The 19,385-nt window shown below is 42.9% G+C and overlaps 1 protein-coding gene and 1 pseudogene across 1 annotated transcript; one reads left to right on the top strand and one right to left on the bottom strand.

Annotated features, from left to right (window-relative positions):
• Nucleotides 1-2,010: 2,010 nt before the first annotated feature.
• On the bottom strand, nucleotides 2,011-7,604 carry LOC133512495 (gamma-crystallin M3-like; annotated as a pseudogene).
• A 1,377-nt stretch (nucleotides 7,605-8,981) lies between these two features.
• crygs3 (crystallin, gamma S3) lies at nucleotides 8,982-18,300 on the top strand. The gene is made up of 3 exons (XM_061840588.1): nucleotides 8,982-8,999; nucleotides 14,298-14,540; nucleotides 18,028-18,300. Exons 1-3 carry the CDS (start codon nucleotides 8,982-8,984, stop codon nucleotides 18,298-18,300), a joined length of 534 nt encoding a protein of 177 aa, XP_061696572.1.
• Nucleotides 18,301-19,385: the final 1,085 nt, after the last annotated feature.

The raw sequence follows: 19,385 nt of genomic DNA, 5'->3' as shown, positions 1-19,385 counted from the left end.
TTCCGAGTGTGCGAGCAATGTCCAGCAATGCAACGAGCCGGCATTTTGGCTAACACGAAGGAACAATGAGTTACCTTCCCGGAGGTAAAACTAATTGAAACAAACGAGTCCACTTGTTGGCGGTCCTGCCATGTATGTCACTTCCTGCTTCATCTTGAAAACAAATCCCTCGAGAGGATTTTCATGGCGGGAGTTACAAAAAGCTGTCTACGTCAAAATCATGTTTTGTGGTGAAAAAAAAAAACGGATGGGTCCATGTCGGCTGCCGTTTTTTCATTAATAACACTAAAAATCATGCATTTCATGACAGTAGCCCTTTAAGTCTACTTGAGATAAAAGCACGGATAAACTTCTCCCACATGCCACTCTTCACTCTCAATCAGATTGTAAATGACAGTTTTAGTAATTGATTTTATATGACTGTTGAAAGTCAGGTTGGAATTCTCAGAACACCAAGTTTTCGGACCTGGTCTTTGGTTTTTAAAACTAGCAAATCCAGGTTTTTACAAACACCAATCCTTTTTTGAAAATTTCCAAATGAAGAGTTTGTTTTCAAAACGAGACAGGCATTTTTTTCAGATTTACGAAACTCGCGCCAAAATTATCCATTCGGAGCTGGATAATTTTGGCGCGAGTTTCGTAATTCTGAAAAAAATGCCTATGTCTCGTTTTGAAAACAAACTCTTCAAATAGAATCGTCTGTTTTGTTGTGCCTTAATTGAAGAAAATCATGACTCATCCGACTATTTACCTGGTATAGACAGTGACACAACATCTCAAGCCCAAAACAGCAAGCCAAATCAAAACCCGAAAGCAACCCACTTGGCCACACCCCAGGAGTCCAACCAAGAGAAAAGTGAAAACCCACCACTCAGCCTATTATTACAATTACCAGTTCCACAACTAGTAACCATTATCCCCGAACCATGATTGTGTGGGGTGGAAGAAACTGGTGGGGGAGAGGTGAGACTGGCACAGGGCAATAATGACCTGCCATCGTCACCCCCATCCAGACTAACGAGCTACCCAAAGGATATGGCAATGTGTGTCGTGGATTAAAAATCTGTGGGAGAGCGGTGTGGCAGGCCAGAGAGTAGTCCAGAGTACCAGGACACCTGGCCAAGTGTCCTCCCTATCTTGATCCCACCCTTCCCCCACAGATGGGTACGAACATGCAAACTCCACACAGGCGGGACCAGGATTAGAACTCCAGTCCTCAGAACTGTGAGGCCGATGATCTGACCAGTTGCACCACTGTGCCACAGATTTCAAATCATCAAACCAATTATAATAATATTCAGAGACAACCCATGGAAATACAAAATTTAGGGAGACTGTAATAACCACACCTAAATAGAATGTTACCAAGAACAGCGCAAAAGCAAAAAAAAAAGAAAAGTCATTTTTGGTGGGTTTGCCTCTGTTTGTTAATTTTCCATCTGTCTTCTATCTTCATCTTTTATCTGTCAGACTACTTCCTGCTTTATGGAGTTTGACAAACAGATGGGCGATACCATTACACTGATTCTGGGGGATGGAAAATGTCATTGTTGCCATAGTGAGTAAAACGAAAGAAGACATTCCAGATCCTCACCACAATTTGTGTTTTGTTTACCTACACAATATTTGAGTATTGCTCGTTTATTGTTTTTGTACATTTTCCGTATTTAACTGTTGTATAAATCCATCCATACATTTTTCAAGCCGCTTATCCTCACAAGGGTCGTATGTTTTGTACAAATGAAAACAAAGACAATAACAACAAAGATAGTTTTTGACAAAGATGTAGAATCCCAAATCTGTTGTCGCAACTAATATTTTATTGTTTCAGATATCATCCTAATAAATTATACAACATGTTCATTGAAAGACCAGCATCGACCACTGACCAATTGTCTTTAAAATACAGGATCAGTCTGATAGGGATACTCTACAGTAAGGATATAGTTGTGGCATAAGTTATGAACCATCTACTGATGTGAGTCGTTACATTTTCAAAGGAGGAGCTTCTTAACAAGTTTCCATGATGCGTCTAATAGACCCGATCTTCATGTTAACCATGGCCCATGTCTAATGCTCCTATACTCTCCAGGTCTCAAGTAGAGCATTCTGCCCCTGTAGTGGGGCTGCTCATACAGCAGCCAGTGGCCCTCCAGCACCTGGGCGGACAGGCGGTTGGAAATGCGCAGACTGTCCAAGAAGTTGTCGCAGTCGTCCACCAGCTCGTTCATCTGACCTCCAAAGTTCTCTCTCTCAAAGATCTTCATCCGGAACGGACCTCGATGCTGCATCGTGAGGGATACATCTTAAGAGGGGTAAAACTTGATCTAAAAACTGATGTTTCAATAACAGATCGCAACCTGACGTTCTTACCATGGGGATCATGCGACAGGAACGGATGCAGTCACTCATGCTGATTCCCATCAGGCGCTGGTTGTCAGGGTACTCTCCTCTGTGGACCAGCATCTGGTGGCCCATAAAATTGGGGCGCTCATAGACCATGAAGCAACCACTCTCCACCCGGCATGAATTGCAGCGGCTCAGGAAGGAGGTTAATTCGGCACAGTCACTGCTGTTTCATAGGAGCGACCCTGGAAATTCCTGTCCCCATAGAAGATAATCTGCAATGAAAAAACAAAAGCAACCAGGATCTCAACAGCCATGTCAAAAACAAAGAAACAAAAAAAATAAATAAAAATTAAAAAAAAAGATTTTGCATACTCTGCCCATGTGGATGTCCAATCTTGTCCCTGATTGCACTGCTGCCCGTGCCTGGGCGCCAAAACCTTTTATAGCAGGTCATGATAGCCAAATGATCTATCAAGTCTTTGTGTGGAACATCTTATTCAGCAGCATAGCAAACACACCGGTAATGTTTGTTTAATTGCTCTGCTAATTGTTATTATTCCTTACTATGCATCTGGTCCAGCGCCATTTCTGACCACCTCTCCTATGGGGTGAGGACACGTGAACTGGGCTTCTTTGTGTTCTCTCTGTGGACAGGAGCACTTTGTTGGCTCCCGAGCTTATGCAGGGTAAAAAACTACCCTTGTGTGTACAGCTTCTAATGACTCCCCACAGACTATTTTCAATTCTTCGAACAGGGATCGGGGAATAAGAAAAAAAAAAAGATCTTGGGGAAGGAATTGTCTCAGGCCAGACGACCACGAGAGAAGTTGTCAATCTAATTGACTGCGGACCATATTGACAAGTTACAGCAAAATGTAATCTTTTTGACCATTTAAGACCACTGTACTGGTCTCGTGTGTATAGCTGAAAATGAATATTACTTCACATTATGTTCTTCTTGGCAGGCACAGAAATCAAGTTTCAGGCCACTGTGAAGAAAACGGGACGGACATCACAAAAAGGTGACTGGTGTTGTTTTCATGAATGCATGGCCAGATTTTTAAACTGACAAAAAAATTGCCATGACAGTCAGTATGGAGACTTGACACTTTTCTTTACAGTATTTTCATATTTTCTATTTCTCACCATCCATCCATTCTCTGGGCCGCTTATCCTCACGAAGGTGGCGGGAGTGCTGGAGCCAATCCCAGGGCAGGAGGCAGGGTACATCCTGAACTGGTTGGCAGCCAATCGCAGGGAACATGGAGACAGACAACAGTCGCACTCACAATCTCACCTCGGGGCAATTCAGAGTGCCCAATTAATGCATGTTTTTGGGAGGTTGGAGGAAACCGGAGTGCCCGGAGAAAACCCACACAGGCACAGGAGAACATGCAAACTCCACACAGGCGAGATTTGATTTGTACCCTGGTCCTCAGAATTGTGAGGCCAACGCTCGACAGCTGCACCACTGTGTCTTCCATTTCTCACCACAACCAAGTTATTCATTTCAACAGTCATAACTATTAGCACTGTTATTCAGTGGCAGACAGTGCATTTCAGATTTGGGCCTTTGCTCAGCAGTCAAACATGCTGTTTTAGCAGGCAAAAGTGCCTCCATGGTTCTGACCCTAAATCTCTACACTGCTGTATAGCAGTTCCCATTCAGGATTTATCTGATAAGATGACTAAAAGCTTTAATAAAACAAATCATATTCAACAGAGATGCATATTATTTATTGACAAATGCAATAATTTTTTTGCTAGCTGTGTTGTGTTCGAGCAGTTATGTAGCTGTTGAAGTGGCGAATAAATCCTTTACCGCAGGTGTATCAAACACGTTTTAGTCACAGGCCATATTGTAGTTATGGTTTCCCTCAAGGGGCTGTTAGGACTGTGAAACCATGAAAACCTTTAATCACCTCATCATATTTACACATGAAATTTATGAACTAGTTTGGGAATCGGAATTCAATGGTTTTTCAACCATTGTTCATCTTTGGTAACATAATAATGCCTATAATATCTTAATGTTATCATTTATGATATGATAACTTGAAATTTCAGTCCAGATTTACACACAAATCATGGAAGGTGACATAATATTTGGCTTCGCGGGCCATAAATAATCATATCGCGGGCTGCATCTGCCCCCAAGGCCTTCAATTTAACTCTTGTGCTTTACAGGGTTGAAACATGCCAGCCACCGCATTGTCTGACTTAGTCACAATGTCCTGTTTCCATTGAAAAATCTGCCTTTAAAATGAATTAACAATAATTTCTGTCATGTTAATCATCACATACTGCTGCCGGCTTCACGTACTGTTATGCACGTAAATCCACTTCTTTGGGTCTAAAGGAATCAGAGGACAGAACAATTCTAACATCACCAACCGCGCTGTTTACTGCACTGAATTTTAATTCAAATTGGTGAAAAAAAGATCAGGCATTTCTGCTTTGTGCATTTGAAAGTGGCCATCAATCTAAAATCTGAAGGCCCTGGAATATTACGCCAGGTGCCTATCAATAAAAAGATGAGCTCAAACTTCGTAGAAACAAGTCTAAAAACTGAAACTGAAGTGCTAATAATAATATTGTGGGGCGTAAAATGATTATTGTGGGCACATAAAAAAGAGTGAGAGGGCGCAAACAATGAAAATGCTTGGTCCCTTGCAAAATCACCGCTCAGTTTCTGATATTTAATTTCACTTCCAATCTCTTTAATCTCAATTTTGATTTCTGTTCTCTCTCAGTTTTATTTACTCCTTGCTTTGGATTCTTCACTGAGCTACGCTTATTTCCCATTTTATTGGGTATAATGTCACAAATTAAGACTCGACTAGATGATTACCGATTGCTACCCATCTGGGTAATGGGTTCAACAGAGCGTTTTAAGTCTAATTATTCACTACGTTTACCTTGGCATCTGGAAAAAATGTGAAGCAGCAGCAGTTAATCGTGAATCTTCCGACGTTTTTCATTCAGGCCGTATATTGTAGGAGAATTACATTTGAATTGAATGCTTGGATTCAGCTCCATATATGTTTACCATAACAACACAACACTAAATAAATTAGGGGGATCACATCCTTTTATTTAAAAAGAATAAATAAAAAATAGGTGGTACGGTGGAGGAGCTGGAAAGCGTTGGCCTCAAAGTTCTCCCTGTGTGGAGTTTGCATGTTCTCCCCGTGCCTGCATGGGTTTTCACCGACCATTCAGGTTTCCTCCCCCATCCCTAGAACATGCAACTTTAACCGGACACTCTAAATTGCGCCTACGTGTGATTGTGAGTATGGCTGTTTGTCTCTATGTGCTCTGCGACTGGCTGGTCAGGGTGTACCCCGCCTCCCGCCCATTGACAGTTAGGATAGGCTCCAGCACTCCCACGACCCTTGTGAGGATAAGCGGCTAAGAAAATGAATGGATGGAAGTTTGTTAGTGCTTTTATTAAGGTTTAGGACAGCAAAGAAGCCGCATAAACACAACCCTCACTTTCATAACAATAACAGGAGAGGAGTGCAATGGCCGCTTTCAAAGTCTTCCTTGCTGTCCTAAACCTTAATACTAAAAGCACTAACTAACTTCCATCCATCCATCTGTTTTCTTAGCCAATTATCCTCACAAGGGTCACAGGAGTGCTGGAGCCTCTTCTAATTGTCAATGGGCAGGAGGCGGGGTAGACCCTGAACTGGTTGCAGGGCACATAGAGACAAACAGCCGTACTCACAATCACATATAGGGGCAATTTAGAGTGTCCAATTAATGTTGAATGTTCTTGGGATGTGGGAGGAAACACGAGTGCCCGGTGAAAACCCATGCAGGCACGGGGAGAACATGCAAACTCCACACAGGGAGGAATGGCATTGAACCCGGGCCCTAAGATGCCCGGGCCAATGCATTACAGCTCCTCCACCATGCTGGCCACTGATGAACTTATTTCTACTTTTTTTCAGCGGCGGCGGAGGCCTTTAGCCGAGCTTCGTGTTTGGGGGTTGCCTCCACGACAGGCACCGACCACCTTATAGGCACAGCTCCGGTCGGCCGCCTCAGCAATGGAGGCACGGAACATCGTCCACTCGGACTCATTGTTCCCTGCCTCCCCTGCAATGTGAGCAAAGTTCTTCGGAGGTGGTAGTTGAAATTCCTTCTGACAGGGGAATCTGCCAGCCATTCCCAAGAAACCCTCACAATAGGTTTGGGCCTCCCACGTCGGACTGACATCTTCCCCCACCATTCGAGCCAACTCACCACCAGGTGGTGATCAGTTGTCAGCTCCGCCCCTTTCTTCAACCGAGTGTCCAAGACATGTGTTACCTGTCCAATGATACGACCACAAAGTCGATCATAAAACTGCGACCTTGGGTGTCCTGGTGCTAGGTGCACATGTGGACAGACACCCTTATGCTGAACATGGTGTTCGTTATGGACAATCCATAATGAAGTTAGAAGTTACAGAAGTCCAGTAACAGAACACCACTTGGGTTCTGATGGGGGGGAGATTCCGCCCAATCACGCCCTTCCAAGTCTCACTCTCATTGCCCATATGAGCACTGAAGTCCTCCAGCCAAACCCTGGCGTACCCCAGAGGGAGCGCTCTCCAGTACTACCTCTAAGGACAAAAAGGGTGGGTACTCTGAACTGGTGTTTGGTGCATAGGCACAAACAACAGTCAGGACCCACCCCCCTACCTGCAGGTGAAGGAAGGCTACACTCTCATCCACAGGGGTAAACCTCAAAGTACAGGCCCCGAGCCGGGAGGCAATACGTATACCCACACCTGCTCGGCGTCTCTCAGCGTGGGCAACTCCAGAGTTGGAGTGGTACCAGAGCCCAAGTGGTGCGTAGAGGCAAGTCCGACTACATCTAGTCAGAACTTTTCGACCTCACGCACCAGCGTGGTCTCCTTCCCTGCCAAAGAGGTGACATTCCATGTCCCTAGAGCTATTTTCTGTAGCCAGGGATCGGATCTCCAAGGTCCCCGCCTTTGGCCACCACCCAGCTTACATCGCACCGGACCCCTATGGCTCCTCTCAAAGGTGGTGAACCCATGGAAAGGGGAACCATTATGACCCTTTCGGTCCGTGCCGGGCCGAACCCCATGGGTACAGGGCTGGCCACCAGGCACTGGCACCAGAGGGGGCCCCCGGTGACCCACGTCTGGGCAAGGGAAACCAAGATCCAATTTTTGCACTCATCAATGGGGTTTTGGAGTCGTACTTTCTCTAGTGCCTCACCTCGGACTTTTTTGCCATGGGTGACTCTACCAGGGGCATGAAGCCCCAGACAACTTCGCTCCTTGGATCATCGGGACACACAAACCACTCCAACACGATATGGTGACGGCTCAAGGAGGGGTCCATGAAATTACTGTCTGAAATTTTAATTTTGAAGTAATGCTTTGACAAGTGTAGTACTGCCTCCTCTTCCATCTGCCTTTGCCTCTGCTTGTGCTACAGCAGTCCCAAATATAGAGAATGTCATCCCTGCATTCACAATTCAACAAAAAATCAGCAGGCGTGAAGGAAGGGTCGTTAACGAGGCAGTGTTTGGCACACAGAGTAGCAAGGACATGGGCAAAGGGTTGTGTGAACGTGACATAGCAGTACAACGATATGGAAAGGACCAGACCGCACGTGTGGCAATATATACATTGACCGTAATCACCAAAACGAGACGCGGGTGAGCGGATCTGCTCATCGGAGGTGCGTGCCACATCAGGAACAGACACACCCATGACACTCGGTCCCGATTCGACTACAAATACTAAGTTGTTAAAAGAGCAAGCACTGGATATTACTTAGTCAATATGGTATGGTCATGAACATCATACTGTAAGTATTTTAATATTCAAACACTGTATCAAACATCACCCTGGACTTTGGGCATTGTGCTGGCTAATGCACAATCTTCACCTCTAATCATGTTGGAAGCAGAGCCACAAGCAATGATAAGGGAGAACTCCAGAATATTTCTAGGAGCATTAGTCTACTTTTATAACTCCAGAATATTTCTAGGAGCATTAGTCTACTTTTATAACTCCGGAATATTTCTAGGAGCATTAGTCTACTTTTATACATCTGTTTGGGTTTATATGATTGGGGATCTTCTGCGATGTGTCTGTTTCAATCAAGGTGTGACACCTGGAACGTTTTGGAGACGGTCTATTTTTATTCTGACAGAATAAACAGCAAAATCTGCGTATAAATTCGACTGTCCACTTGAGTTCCTCTCCCACATGAAGACGACATAAAAGGGCAGAGGTGGGGCCAAAGAACAGTGGAAATAACAGAAGAAGAAATGGATTCCTGAAGAGGAGCACCACACTACGTGCATACACAATTTACACTGTATTGGGAGGTATTTTCTTGTCAGGAAGTAACAGATTGTTTAATTACAGTACAGTATATATAAACTTCATTCAACATACAGATTGACCCGGTTACACTTAGACTGAATCAGTTTTCGATGACCCCACTGTCGGATTGTCAAGCCTGGAGATTAGCAGTAAATGCTGAGGCCATTGTAATGACATTGCTGTGTGCTGCACAGTGGGTTTATAAATCCACAACGGGTCTATGAGGAATGTTCTGACATACATACTCTTGCTAAAAGTTGCGTGAGGCCCAATCATGGAGCACGTGGGGAAGGTAGGAAGATTTTGTAAGAACTTTCCACTAATGTGTCTTATTGTTTTATTTCCATTTAATAGCTTTTTTAACAGTTTGCTTTTTTCCCATCAATTTGGTGGTACGTTGACTTACAAGTTGAATTCTTCCCTTGACCAAGCTCGTAACTCAAATCACACTTATCCCAAATCTATGTTCTCCAATTATTCCTCAAATAAATTAACCCCCCCACAACACACAGGATATTTTTTCTTGTATTACTATTATTATTGTTTTTTTTTTTTTTTTTACAAAGAAACAACACTAGGCCGTATTGTAGTGTCACTCCAGGTTCATAGAACAATTTGAAATGTGATTTTTTTTTTTGCCTTTTGCCAAACTTTCTTCATTTTCAACACCTTTCCCATCTTTTTACGGACAGAGGTCTGCAGTGTAGAAATTATTTAACTTCTCTTGCATTACATTACATTACATGCATTAGAGGCTGCACCAGCTCCTTGTGCTTTGTTAAAATATATATATTAGAGCTGCATCATACTGATTTATTTATTTTTTTTAAACCTGTGATATGTATTGTGATGTAAAATAACGCAGAGTTAATGCTGGGAACACTCCACACTCCAACACACTCCAAAAATGTACTAGTTCAGTTCATAATTCAAACTTTTGAACTAAGATCACTGGTCCAAAATGATTCATTGTTGTATTTTATTTCCAATACTGTGTGTTGCCGACAGGCTCTTACCCTCAAAATACTGGCATCTCATTCCTTCATTGTTGCAACCCATTCAGTCCAGACTTGTTGCCAGCAGCAGCTGTGGTCCTACAATCTCAAAAAGATAAGCAAAAATGTGTTGCTTGAATTGTGTTTTTTTTTTTTAAAAGAGGTATTACAACAAGGCAGGATTGTAGTCTTTCATGTACAAACAAAAAACTGCAACACATTATGACAGGGATGATGTTGAAATGGGTGGCACGGTGAACGACTGGTTTGAGCATCTGCCTCTCATGCCTCACAGTTGTGAGGCAGATGCTGCCGGTGTGGACTTTGCATGCTCCCCCGTACCTGTGTGTGATTTCTCTGCGCACTCCAGTTTCCTCCCACATGCCCAAAACATGGATTAATTGAAAACTCAAAATTGGCCATAGGTGTGTATGTGAGTGTGAATGGTTGTTTGTTTATGTGTGCCCTGCGATTGGGTGGGAACCAGTTTGGGGTGGTCCTGCCCGAAGATAGCTGGGATAGGTTGCAGCACAACTGTGACCCTTGTGAGAATAAGCGTCTCAGAAAATGGTTTAATGCTAAAAGCACTGATAACTTCGCCATAAAGCAGCTCTAGCTAACTATAATCCATTCACTTTTACAAGTGGTTGGTCGATGGGTTCAAAACAGCTTGGCAAATTACTTCGGACTTTTGATGGCTGATGGACAGACTGAAGTCATTGCAGGCTTTGATGTGGACATTGTGCATTGATTGTAGTTCCAGTTCTGAGTTAGCTACTATCGTTGCATCTAGAGCAAACAGCATCTCACTGTTAAATACTTTCCAGATCTTGGATTTTGCACACAAACGTGATCGGTTGAATTGAAATGTTTGCCAGTTGACCTTTTACGGAAACAGACACCATTGTTTCGAGTGTCTAAAGCATACTTCAGCACTATGGGAAAATATTTTTTATGGCAGCCCCAAACCAGACTGTGATGGAGATACACAGTAGTGATTGGAAAACCGCTGTTTAGAATTGTGTCAGCAGCTCCTGCGATAGCCCGTGCTTCCTCAGAAGTCTCAAAAAGTACATCTTGTGCTGGACTTTTTTGAGGAAGGAGTTGATGTTTGTCTCCCCCTTCAGGTCCTGTGAAACTGTATTTCCCAAGAACTTGAAGGTCTCAACGACTGACACAAGCCAGTTAGACAGCGTGAGGGGCAGCTGGGATGAAGGATACCTCCTGAAATCTAAAATAATATCTACAGTCGTTAGAGTGTTCAACACCACAGCTCCAGTCTCGCTACTTCCTGCCAATACGCAAACTCGGCGCCGTCTTTGATGAGGCCAATGACTGTGACTGTCAAAGTGGAATTTGCACTGACTGATAAATGGCTTGAAGGTCCCGGTGTCTCCAGAGAACCTTTTTGGGTGAGTGAGCTGTGGGCAGACAGCAGCGCTGGTGGCAGGTGGTGGAATGGTGACTGATTCGTAAGGAAATGCTAGTACAGTGGTGGCATCAGGTGCTGTAGGTGCTGTCCTGGCCAATTCCTTCTTTTGAACCATAACGATTTGAACACGGGTGCTCAATGCGTCGATGGCGTGTGTTGATTGACTGACAGTCAGTTTGGCCAATCCTAGCTTCTTGTGACATGTTTAACTGCACATGTGCACATCAAGGCACATTCTAGCAAACTATTTAACGTCCGTCTCCTGGGTTGTCCACAGCAGTTGCGGTGAGGGCTACAGACAATTTTTTGGCAGTCCTGATTCTTTGTTGCAGACAGAGTTTTTCCTTTTTTGTAGCAGCACCAAATCAGATTGTGATGGATTAACACAGGACTGAGTTGATGACTGCTGCGTAGAACCACCTCAACAGGTCTTGTGGCAAGCTGTGCTTACTCAGATGCTGCAGGAAGTACATCCTCTGCTGGGCTTTTTTGAGGATGGAGTTGATGTTAGTTTCCCACTTTAGTTTCTGAGAGACTGTAATTCCCAGGGACTTTGAGATCTTGACAGTTGACACAAGACAGTTGGGCAGGGTGAATGGCAGCTGTGGTGAAGGATGTTTCCTAAAGTCCATGATCATCTCTACAGTCTTGAGGAAGTTCAGCTCCAGGCTGTGTTCCCCACACCAGAGGCCCAGCCACTCTACTTCCTGTCAATATGAAGACTCGTTACCATCTTTGACGAGGCTGATGACTGTGGTGTCATCGTCAAACAGCTGGATGCATTGAGATGCAGTCTTTCGTCTCCAACTCTTTTACTTTGTGGGCCACAACATAGTTATTGTTGCACTGGGAGGGCCATTATGGTTGTGACCTGTATAATCTCATCATCATGTCATACTATTGCCCACAATCTTCTTTTCCTTTTGGCTTGTTCCGTTACTTTTTTTCATGTGCACCTTTCTCCTGCATCTCCCTCTGAACACCAACAATTCTCATGTCTTCCCTCACAACATCCATAAACCTTCTCTTTGATCTTCCTCTCTCTCCCTTTTGCCTGGCAGCTCCATCCTCAGCACCCCTCTACCAATATACTCACTTTCTCGCCGCTGAACATGTCCAAACCATCAAAATCTGCTCTCTCGAACCTTGTCTCCAAAACGTCCAACTTTGGCTGTCCCTCTAATGAGCTCATTTCTAATCCTATCCAACCTGCTCACTCCGAGCGAGAACCTCAACATCTTCATTTTTGCTACCTCCAGTGCTGATTCCTGTTGTTTCTACAGTGCCACCGTCTCTAATCCGTACATCATGGCCGGCCTCACCACTGTTTTATACACTTTGTCCTTCATCCTAGCAGAGACTCTTCTGTCACATAACACACCAGACACCTTCTGCCAGCTGTTCCAACCTGCTTGGACCCGTTTCTTCACTTCTGTACCACACTCACCATTGCTCTGGATTGTTGACCCTGAGGATATGAAGTCGTCCACCCTCGCTATATCTTTTCCCTGGAACTTCAGTTTTCCCCCTCCACTCCTCTCATTCACACACATATATTCTGTTTTACATTGGCTAATTTTCATTCCTCTTCTTTCCAGTGCATCACTCCATCTTTCTAATTGCTTGTTCCCTGCTTTCACTGCAGATCACAATGTTATCTGTAAACATCATGTTTAAGTTGGTCAAAATGTAATCCACTTGCAGGCTTCTACCTCCTCTCTCTTTGTTCCTGCGTCTTCTGGAAAAAAATGTTCACATCTGCCATTTCCATCATTTTGGAAAACTCCACCACCATCTGTCCATCCCGTTTGCTTTCATGTACTGCATAAAATGAAGTGGTTGGCCAAATATGGCCCCTGGGCCATGGGTTAGATACCTGTGGTGTAGATAGGGAGGAGCAGCAAAAAGAGGACACATCCCTGTGCTGGTCCTGCATCGATGCTGTGTGTGGATGGGGTGGTATCCCCTGGTGTCAACTGCTGCTTCCTACGAGTCAGAAATCTGGCAGATGATAGGCGAGATGCTGAGATGGAGAAACTTGGAGGAGAGGAGTTTGGGGATGAAGTGCAGTCCCGCGTAGACTGCATCATCCACAGACCTGTTTGCTCCGTAGGCAAATTGCAGGGGGTCCAGCAGGAGTCCTGTGATGCTCTTGTAGTGGTCCAGTATGAGGTTTCCAAAGGACTGTCAGTGCGACGGCCCTGACTTCTGTGGTCATTAAGTCATTTGTCATTATTTTATGATTATTCTATTCCACTGACACAGAAAATAATAGTTTTTTTACAACTATGCTCCGCCAATTACATTTCAAATTGGCTCATTTCCATGCCGCCATTTCCTTGTTCGTCATTTTCGGTGTGCCACCAACCGAGCTAGTGCGGGAAATTAATCGGGCATTCACTAAATAAATAAATTTTAAAAAAGCAACTATTGAAGAATGCAGCAAGATGTTAGTGGAGGTATGGGGCTTAATTAGCATTTTGTCATGTTCTCTAGTACGAGTTTGAGTGATTTTTTTTTAACATAAAAAAGTTGTGAGGGTTTACCTATAACAATTTAAAAAAAATCCTATTCATGTCATTCATGTCTTCTATAAAGTATAATAATTATAAATGGTAAGGTATAGCAAAAACCTAAAACAAGAGTAATATTTTAATTTTTTTAAAAAAACATTGCAATATTTCTATTTTTAAAAGACTGAATTAGATTAATGGTATATCCACTCATTTCAGTGAGGAAAGATGATTAGAGATACTGTAGGAATATTTTGAGTTACAAACATGGTCACAGAAGCAATTAGACTTGTATCTCAAGGCAAATGTGTCTGAGTAAACTGCCTTAACAAATGAAACTGGTAACTCAAGGAACCACTGTACTTACGATAATGCTCACTTTATTTTCTATACATTTCACACAATATTTAGGGGGGTTCGAATGCGTTTACTATGTGTTTTTAAAAAAGTGTTACAATCTGTTGAAATGTGTTTATAATATTTGGGAGGGGTAAAACTTAAAAAAATATTCATATCAGGAATGTTCAACAGGGGGGGGGTTGGAATGTCTCCCGTGATAAATGTGTGTGTGTGTGTGTGTGTGTGTGTGTGGGGGGGGGGGGGGGTTACTGTATACAGCACCAACAACATGCTCACTGTATGGTGCCCAGATAATCTTTTACCAAGAGCAGAAGTTCCGGGGCGACGTTTACGAGTGCAGCAGCGACTCTCCTGAGCTGAGCGGCCACCTGAGTCGCTGCAGCTCGGTGCGTGTTAAGAGTGGTGCCTGGGTTCTGTTCGAGAGGCCAAACTACTTGGGCGACCAGTACGTCCTCACCAGGGGCGAGTACCCAGACTACCACCACTGGATGGGCAACAATGACAGCATCCGCTCCTGCCACATTATCCCCAGTGTATGTTGAAAGGAAAGGTCTGAAAACATTTTCAAAGGAAGCTTCATTCCTGCTGTTTGTCTGTCCTTCACATTCACAATCTTGACTTACCGCATCCCCATCAAAAGTCTAGATTTCAAGAGATATACATACAGTATAGATTAATAGCCTTATTTTGCTAATGAAATTAATAAATATAGTGAGAGACAATAACAAATATCCGAGAGGACCTTTGTATTATAAATCTTAATATTATGAGACGAAAGTTGTATTATTACAGGACAATTTTAAAGTCATAATGGTTTGAGATTTTTTTTTAATGAGCATTTTATGTAACTATGGTAAAAAAAATACTTACAATTTAACGAGAAGAGAGTCACAATATTCCAAGAATATATATATTTTTAAAATTAAGTCCTAATACTACTAGGAAAATTCATTTGACAAGTAAAAAATGTACTATAGTGACAAATTTTTTATTTTCATTCCAATAATAATAATAAGTAATTTTACAAGCATATCATTTTAATATTATAAGGACAAAGTCCTAACTATATAGTGGTAGGGTGGATGTTTAAACTTTCTTTATCAATAATGGAGGGAACAATGTTGTCAAAAAGATATTTGGAAAAAGTCTCCCATTTCTGGCCCAATGTAATTTCTCACCCAGACAAAGCTGGTTCTGTTTTGTTGTCCAAGGTCAGTAACGGCAAGGGCGGGGGCTGAAGTGAGGCTATGTTGAAATATTACTAGAAATTGTAAATCTTGCATATTGCCCTTTAAAGTAGAACAATTGAATGAGAATTGATCTAAGAAAATGGTCAGAATTGCTCATAAGATAGATAAAAGTCACAATTTAGTGAGATCAAAATTGTAATGTAATTATGTTTATGACAAACTATGAGAAATTAGTCGGAGTTTCATTTAAGAATGTTACAATTTTGCAGGTAAAATATTTGAGCGGCGGCACGATGGATGACTTGTTAGAGCATCAGGCTCACAGTTCTGAGGATTGGGGTTCAAATGTCGATGCCGCCTGTGCGGAGTTTGTATGTTCTCCCTGTGCCTGCGTGAATTTTCTCCATATACTCCGGTTTCCTCTCACATCCCACGAACATGCAACATTAATTAGACATTGTAAATTACCGCTAGGTGTGATTGTGAGTGCGACTGTTTGTTTCCATGTGACCTGCAATTGGCTGGCAAACAGTTCAGGCTGTACCCCACCTCCTGCCCAAAGACAGCTGGGATAGGCTCCAGCACTCCCATGACACTTGTGAGGATAAGGGGCTTGGATAATTGATAATTTATTTGTCCATTCATTCATCTTCCATTTCACTTCTCAGGCGTGCTGGAGCCTAGATAAGCTATCTCCGAGCAAGAGGCAGGACCACGATTTCAACCCTGGGCTTCAGAACTGTGAGGCAGATGCGCTAACCACTCACCCAACGTGCTGGCATTTTTGTCCAATAATACATATTTGATTATATTTTTTAAATAAATATTGATACATAAATAAATTTTAGACTGAAGTTGTAAAATAGTCATTCCACAGAATAAAATTATAACATAATTGAAAAGTAGCGCAAATGTTTTTACAAGAAAAGATCGGCTTTATATACTGCATAGGTTTTGTCAGAAATGTTCCAGCACATAGAAAGCTCAAGATTTCAACCCCATACTATAAGCTTTGAGTCTTCCTCTGTGATATGGGCCAAACAATCCACCGGTATCCCCACAAAGTGATCCTGCAGAATTTGCCCATTTCATTTCTCAAGAAGAAGCAAGAGTTGTGGCAAGAAAACACATGGCTGCTTGACAGGAATCTCAGCTCAACTTTATTTGTGGAGCAATTTTAAAATCAATAGAGGCTATAACAATGTGTCACACCGACCAACAGTCCTCTGAGCATCCGACAGCTCCTGACTGAGCAGAATATCGGAATAGTGGGGCATCCTCCCTATTTACTCCATCTTCCGAAACTCAAGCACTCATCAAGGAGACCCATATTGAAGACGTGGACGGAGAGTGCATTACATACCAGAGGATCCTTTCAAATGGAAATCTTGGAATTGGAATAAACAGTGCCCTGTGAATGTATTCGGCCCCCTTCAACTTTTCAGCCTTCCGCCACATTTCAGGCTTCAGACATGAAGATATAAAATGAAAACGTTTTGTCAAGAAGAACCAACAAGTGGGACACTATCGTGAAGTGGAATCAAATTTATTGGATATTTTATATTATTTTAAGAAATAAAAATCTGAAAGGTGAATCTCAGGTCTTTTGCAGAGTCCAAGAGGTTTTCTTCCAGAATGGTCCTGTATTTTGCTCCATTCATCTTCCCATCCATTTTTACCATCTTCCCTGTCCCTACTGAAAAAAAGCAGGCCCAAACCATGGGGCTGCCACAACTATATTTGACAGTGGGGATGGTGTGTTCAGGGTGATGAGCTGTGTTCCTTTTACGCCAAAGATATCATTATGCATTGTGGCCAAAAAGTTCCATTTTGGTTTCATCCGACCAGAGCACCTTCTTCCACATGTTTGGTGTGTCTCCCAGGTGGCTTGTGGCAAACTTTAAATGAGACTTTTTTATGGATATCTTTGAAAAATGGCTTTCTTCTTGCCCCTCTTCCATAAAGGCCAGATTAGTGTAGTGTACGACTAATTGTTGTCCTATGGACAGACTCTCTGTCACCTCAACTGTAGATCTCTGCAGTTCATCAAGAGTGATCATGGGTCTCTTGGCTGCATTTATGATCAGTCTTCTCCTTCTTCGAGGTGAAGGTTTTGAGGGACGGCCGGGTCTTGGTAGATTTGCAGTGGTCTGATCCTCCTTCCATTTCAAAATGATTGCTTGCACAGTGCTCCTTGAAATGTTTAAAGCTTGGGAAATGTTTTTGTATTCAAATCCGGCTTTAAACTTTTCCACAACATTATCTCGGACCTGCCTGGTGTGTTCCTTGGTCTTCATGATGCTCTCTGCACTTTAAACAGAACCCTGAGACTATCACAGAGCAGGTGTGTCTATACGGAGACTTGATTACATACAGGTGGATTTTCTTGATCATCATCAGTCAACATTGGATCATTCAGAGAGCCTCACTGAACTTCTAGTGGGAGTTTGCTGCACTGAAAGTAAAGGGGCCGAATAATATCGCACGCCCCACTTTTCAGGTTTTTATGTGTTAAAAAAGTATAAAATATTCAATAAATGTCATTCCACTTCATGATTGTGTCCCACTTGTTGTTGATTCTTGACAAAAATTTTAATTTTATATCTTTATGTTTGAAGCCTGAAATGTGGCGAAAGGTTGAAAAATTCAAGGGGGCTGAATACTTTCACAAGGCACTGGAGCATTTGACGCCAGTCCTGGAACCTTTCTGACACACTTTGTGCTGTATGTTGTGCTTATGTTTGTTTGTGTGTTTCATCATACTATGACAAATGTAGCCTCAAGCATGTGTTCAATAGAAAACACAATTCATTCCTGTTTTTTTTCCCAGTTTTCTGGCACATTCCGACTCTGCATCTTCGAGAATCCCGACTTCAGTGGTCAAATGTTGGAGTGCATGGAAGATATTAACCAGCTGTCAGACGTTTGGCCCCCGGGTGCTGTCCACTCGGCCCAAGTGCAGGACGGCTCCTGGATCTTCTACAAGCATCCCGACTTTCGCGGACGGCAGTACCTGTTGGAAAGGGGCCAGTACCGCCGTTTCGGAGAGTGGGCCGCCATGGAGCCCACAGTGGGATCCCTTAGGCGTGTCCGAGACATTTAAATGCAACATTACTTTAAGTAATTAATAAAAGATAGATTACCATGAATCAGAAAATGTATTTGTTTTTAAAAATATAGAAGTAACTTTACTACTATGACAATGAAGTCATAATAATAAGAATAAATAAAATGAGAATTACTTAATAAATATTCATTCACCGGCATTCATGGAACCCTCCCGGACCCGCCTGTGTAGAGTTTGCGTGTTCTCCCTGTTCCTGCATGGGTTTTCTCCAGGCACGCTGGTTTCCTCCCACATTCCAAAAACATGCAACATTAATTGGACGCTCTAAATTTCCTCTAGGTGTGATTGTGAGTGCAGCTGTTTGTCTCGATGTGCCCTGCGATTGGCTGGCAACAAGTTCAGGGTGTACCCTGCCTCCTGCCCGTTGACAGCTGGGATAGGCTTCAGCACTCCCTGCGACCCTTGTGAGGATAAGTGGCTAAGAAAATGGATCGATGGAATGTAGCACTATCAGATTTAAGGTGAAATTCTGAAAAAATAAAGTAGTACAATGGGAAAAAAAGAACAAAGCATGAAAACATGTTACTGTATTTTTTAAAAATATCAGATTTTCAAAAATAATGTCAGAATAATAGCAATTACCAGGAAAAGAGCAATCCCACCCTCCAATATGGCTTATCCTGACAAGGAGTACCTGAGGAAACACCACCTTCTCTTCTTGTGAGAACTTTGAAATTACTATTCTGAATGGTAGAATAAGTGGATCAAAAAGCAGAGAGATACCCTAAAAGTAACAACACCAAAAAAAAAAAAAAAAAAAAAAGCAGAGTGCTCCCCAAATCTAATGACATCTCCATCCATTTTCTTTGCCACTTATCCTCACGAGGGTCACGGGAGCCTATCCCAGCTGTCAACGGGCAAGAGGCAGGGTACATCCTGAACTGGTTGCCAGCCAATCGCAGGTCATGTCATTATCGAAGCCACTTATCCTCACAAGGGTCACAGGAAAGCTGGAGCCTACCCCCGCTAGCTTCGGGCAAAAGGCGGACTACACCCTGAACTGGTCGCCAGTCAATTGCAGGGCAGATATCGACAGAAATCGATCCCACACTGCCCGCACC

The sequence above is a fragment of the Syngnathoides biaculeatus genome, chromosome 14 (genome assembly GCF_019802595.1).
Source record: "Syngnathoides biaculeatus isolate LvHL_M chromosome 14, ASM1980259v1, whole genome shotgun sequence".
Classification (NCBI taxonomy): domain Eukaryota; kingdom Metazoa; phylum Chordata; class Actinopteri; order Syngnathiformes; family Syngnathidae; genus Syngnathoides; species Syngnathoides biaculeatus.
Note: the sequence above shows the minus strand (reverse complement) of the source record. Positions and strands in the feature narration are given on the sequence as shown.